Source organism: Austrofundulus limnaeus, unplaced genomic scaffold (assembly GCF_001266775.1).
Source record: "Austrofundulus limnaeus strain Quisiro unplaced genomic scaffold, Austrofundulus_limnaeus-1.0 Scaffold258, whole genome shotgun sequence".
NCBI lineage: Eukaryota > Metazoa > Chordata > Actinopteri > Cyprinodontiformes > Rivulidae > Austrofundulus > Austrofundulus limnaeus.
In genome coordinates this window covers 772,956-775,852 of record NW_013952660.1, presented here as the reverse complement: position 1 = coordinate 775,852, position 2,897 = coordinate 772,956, and the positions used below count along the sequence as shown (strand labels likewise).

The 2,897-nt window shown below is 42.4% G+C and overlaps 1 protein-coding gene across 1 annotated transcript in view; it reads left to right on the top strand.

Annotated features, from left to right (window-relative positions):
• Nucleotides 1-2,897, top strand: part of ttll11 (tubulin tyrosine ligase-like family, member 11) — a gene marked incomplete at its 5' end in the record, with an annotated part of 19,789 nt that overhangs the window by 2,512 nt on the left and 14,380 nt on the right. The window contains 2 exon segments of the mRNA XM_014020578.1: nt 1,243-1,533; nt 1,639-1,923. Of these exon segments, the coding sequence (XP_013876032.1) occupies nt 1,243-1,533; nt 1,639-1,923 (576 nt within the window).

Sequence of the window (2,897 nt, the reverse complement as noted above, 5' to 3'; positions counted from 1 at the left end):
GGGCACTGATTGGGCCTGATGGATAGAGCTTCATCAGAGCTAAACAACAAAAAAAATCTGAAGCTTTTAGGTTGAACATTTTATGAGTTAAAAGCATTTTTGCATGTCCTGACACCCCCTCTTTGGATGGAGCCCCCTCCTCAAATATGGGGTGTATTGTAAAACCGTTGGCTGGCGCAGTGTAGGTCAGATTCATCTACAGTCCTGCCAAATTTCATGTTGATTGGTGCAGCCGTTTTTGTGCTATGGTTAACCAAAAATCACTAAAAAATAAATAAATAAACAGTATGACAACAATATGACTCCTGCTTACGCTTCGCGTGCGGGGTTATAATAATCTGAGTCTTAGCCATGAATGAATGAGTGAATATAAGTAAATGATGCAGTGAATGAAAAGGAGCATTCATTGGCTCAGGTGATCTGTTTGAAACATTTTTACTGTAAAGTTGAACTGTAAAGTTGTGAACCCGTAAAGTTGTGAACACGTAAAGTTGTGAACACGTAAAGTTGTGAACCTGTAAAGTTGTGAACCTGTAAATTTGTGAATGTGTAAAGTTGTGAACTTGTAAAGTTGTGAACCTGTAAAGTTATGATCCTGTAAAGTTGTGAACCCGTAAAGTTGTGATCCTGTAAAGTTGTGAACCTGTAAATTTGTGAATGTGTAAAGTTGTGAACTTGTAAAGTTATGATCCTGTAAAGTTATGATCCTGTAAAGTTATGATCCTGTAAAGTTGTGAACTTGTAAAGTTATGATCCTGTAAAGTTATGATCCTGTAAAGTTGTGAACCTGTAAAGTTGTGATTCTGTAAAGTTGTGAACCTGTCAAGTTGTGAACCTGTCAAGTTGTGATCCTGTAAAGTTGTGATCCCGTAAAGTTGTGATCCCGTAAAGTTATGATCCCGTAAAGCTGTGAACCTGTCAAGTTGTGAACCCGTAAAGTTGTGAACCCGTAAAGTTGTGAACCCGTAAAGTTGTGAACCCTTAAAGTTGTGAACCCGTAAAGTTGTGAACCCGTAAAGTTGTGAACCCGTAAAGTTGTGAACCCGTAAAGTTGTGAACCCATAAAGTTGTGAACCCGTAAAGTTGTGAACCCTTAAAGTTGTGAACCCTTAAAGTTGTGAACCCATAAAGTTGTGATCCTGTAAAGTTGTGAACCCTTAAAGTTGTGAACCTGTAAAGTTGTGATCCTGTAAATTTTACGGGGTGTTTGTTGACGCGGTTCTCGCTCGCTGTCTGCTGCAGATTCGTCTGGGGAAGGAGAATGAAACGGCGGTCACCCCCACCTTCATTGTTAAACCAGACGGGGGATCTCAGGGAGACGGGATCTACTTGATCCGGGACCCCAGCGATTTGAAGCTCGTGGTGGGCTCTCAGGCCAAACAGGCTGTGGTCCAAGAGTACATTCCGAAGCCGTTACTGATCGACAAGCTGAAGTTCGACATCCGTTTGTACGTGCTAATCAGGTCGCTGGAGCCATTAGAGATCTACATCGCCAAAGAAGGCCTGACCCGGTTCTGTACTGAACCCTACCAGGTAGTCTTCATGGCGGTTGGCTGATGGGTGGGAGTCTTTGAAGCCGGTGACACTTTAATATACGTCTCTGGCGTGTGACTCATTAGGATCTTTGTTCTCGTGCAGGAACCCAGCCAGAAGAATCTGAGCCACGTCTTCATGCACCTGACCAACTACTCCCTGAACGTGCACAGTGGAAACTTTGTGCACTCAGACAGCCAGAACACAGGCAGCAAGCGCACCCTGTCCAGCGTGCTGTACAGGCTGGGAGCTAAAGGCGTCGACATCAAGCGGGTGTGGTCGGACATCATCGCCCTCGTGATCATGACCGTCATGGCTGTGGTGCCGGAACTGAAAGTTTACCACCAAGCAGATATACCACCGGGCAAACCAGGACCCACATGTTTCCAGGTATTTTCTCTCTCTCTCTCTCTCCCTTCCTCACATTTTTCTTTTTCTGTACCTCATTCTGTCGCTGTTTCCCTCCTCGACATGTCTTTTCTTCTTTGCCTTGTTGTAGACATTAGTCACACATTTTGGGGCATGAAATCTAAAGGTGCATGTCATTGAGAGGTGTATTCTACATTCGGCAATGGCGAAAACAGGAGTTTTTTTTTCTTACGTCGGTCGATATAAATGTCAAAATTGCTACCTGCTGCAAGTCATTGAGAAGACTGCTCCAACAATAACACTAGCTTGCCCTGTGTGCTGCTAGTTCCTGAATGTGCGTTCACAGGCGTTGCACAGAAAAGCATCTCCCACGAAACAGTCCGAACGTGTTCAGGCTATTTCAACCAGTATGATTGTATTCAGACAAATTCATACAGTATTGAAACCAATATACTGCTCAGTTACAGGACGTTCTAAACTCTTTTCTCCATATAGTGTGTCTGAAAAACTCTGCTCAATGTTTTTCCTTAGTTTGCTCTCGTTAACTCTCCTTCACTGGCGATTCTGTCGATATCTGAGATCTGAAGCATTCTTCTGAGAAACCACATTTCTGCAGTGTTTATCATTTCAGCAGCTGTTTGGTTCTTGGTCCAAGCTTCACTTCCATATTTCACAATGTGAATGATGTAATACTGCAGCACTCTCCTCCTGGTCTTCACTGCAAGGTATACATTTGTCAGGATCTTTCTGAGGTCTAATGCTTGTTTTGATTCTGGTCTAGATCAGGGGTTCTTAACCTTTCTGACCTCCAGGCCCAATTTGTTGAACATAAAGTGACACGAGGCCCAGTCAGACATTACCAATGTATGGATCAAAATGATAATTATTATAAATATTGCTTTAATTTTTATTGTATTTACATCATCATTTTACAACTAAACTATCATAACTAACATAATTAAATTAAATACACTTACAGTTTAAAAGTGAAACTC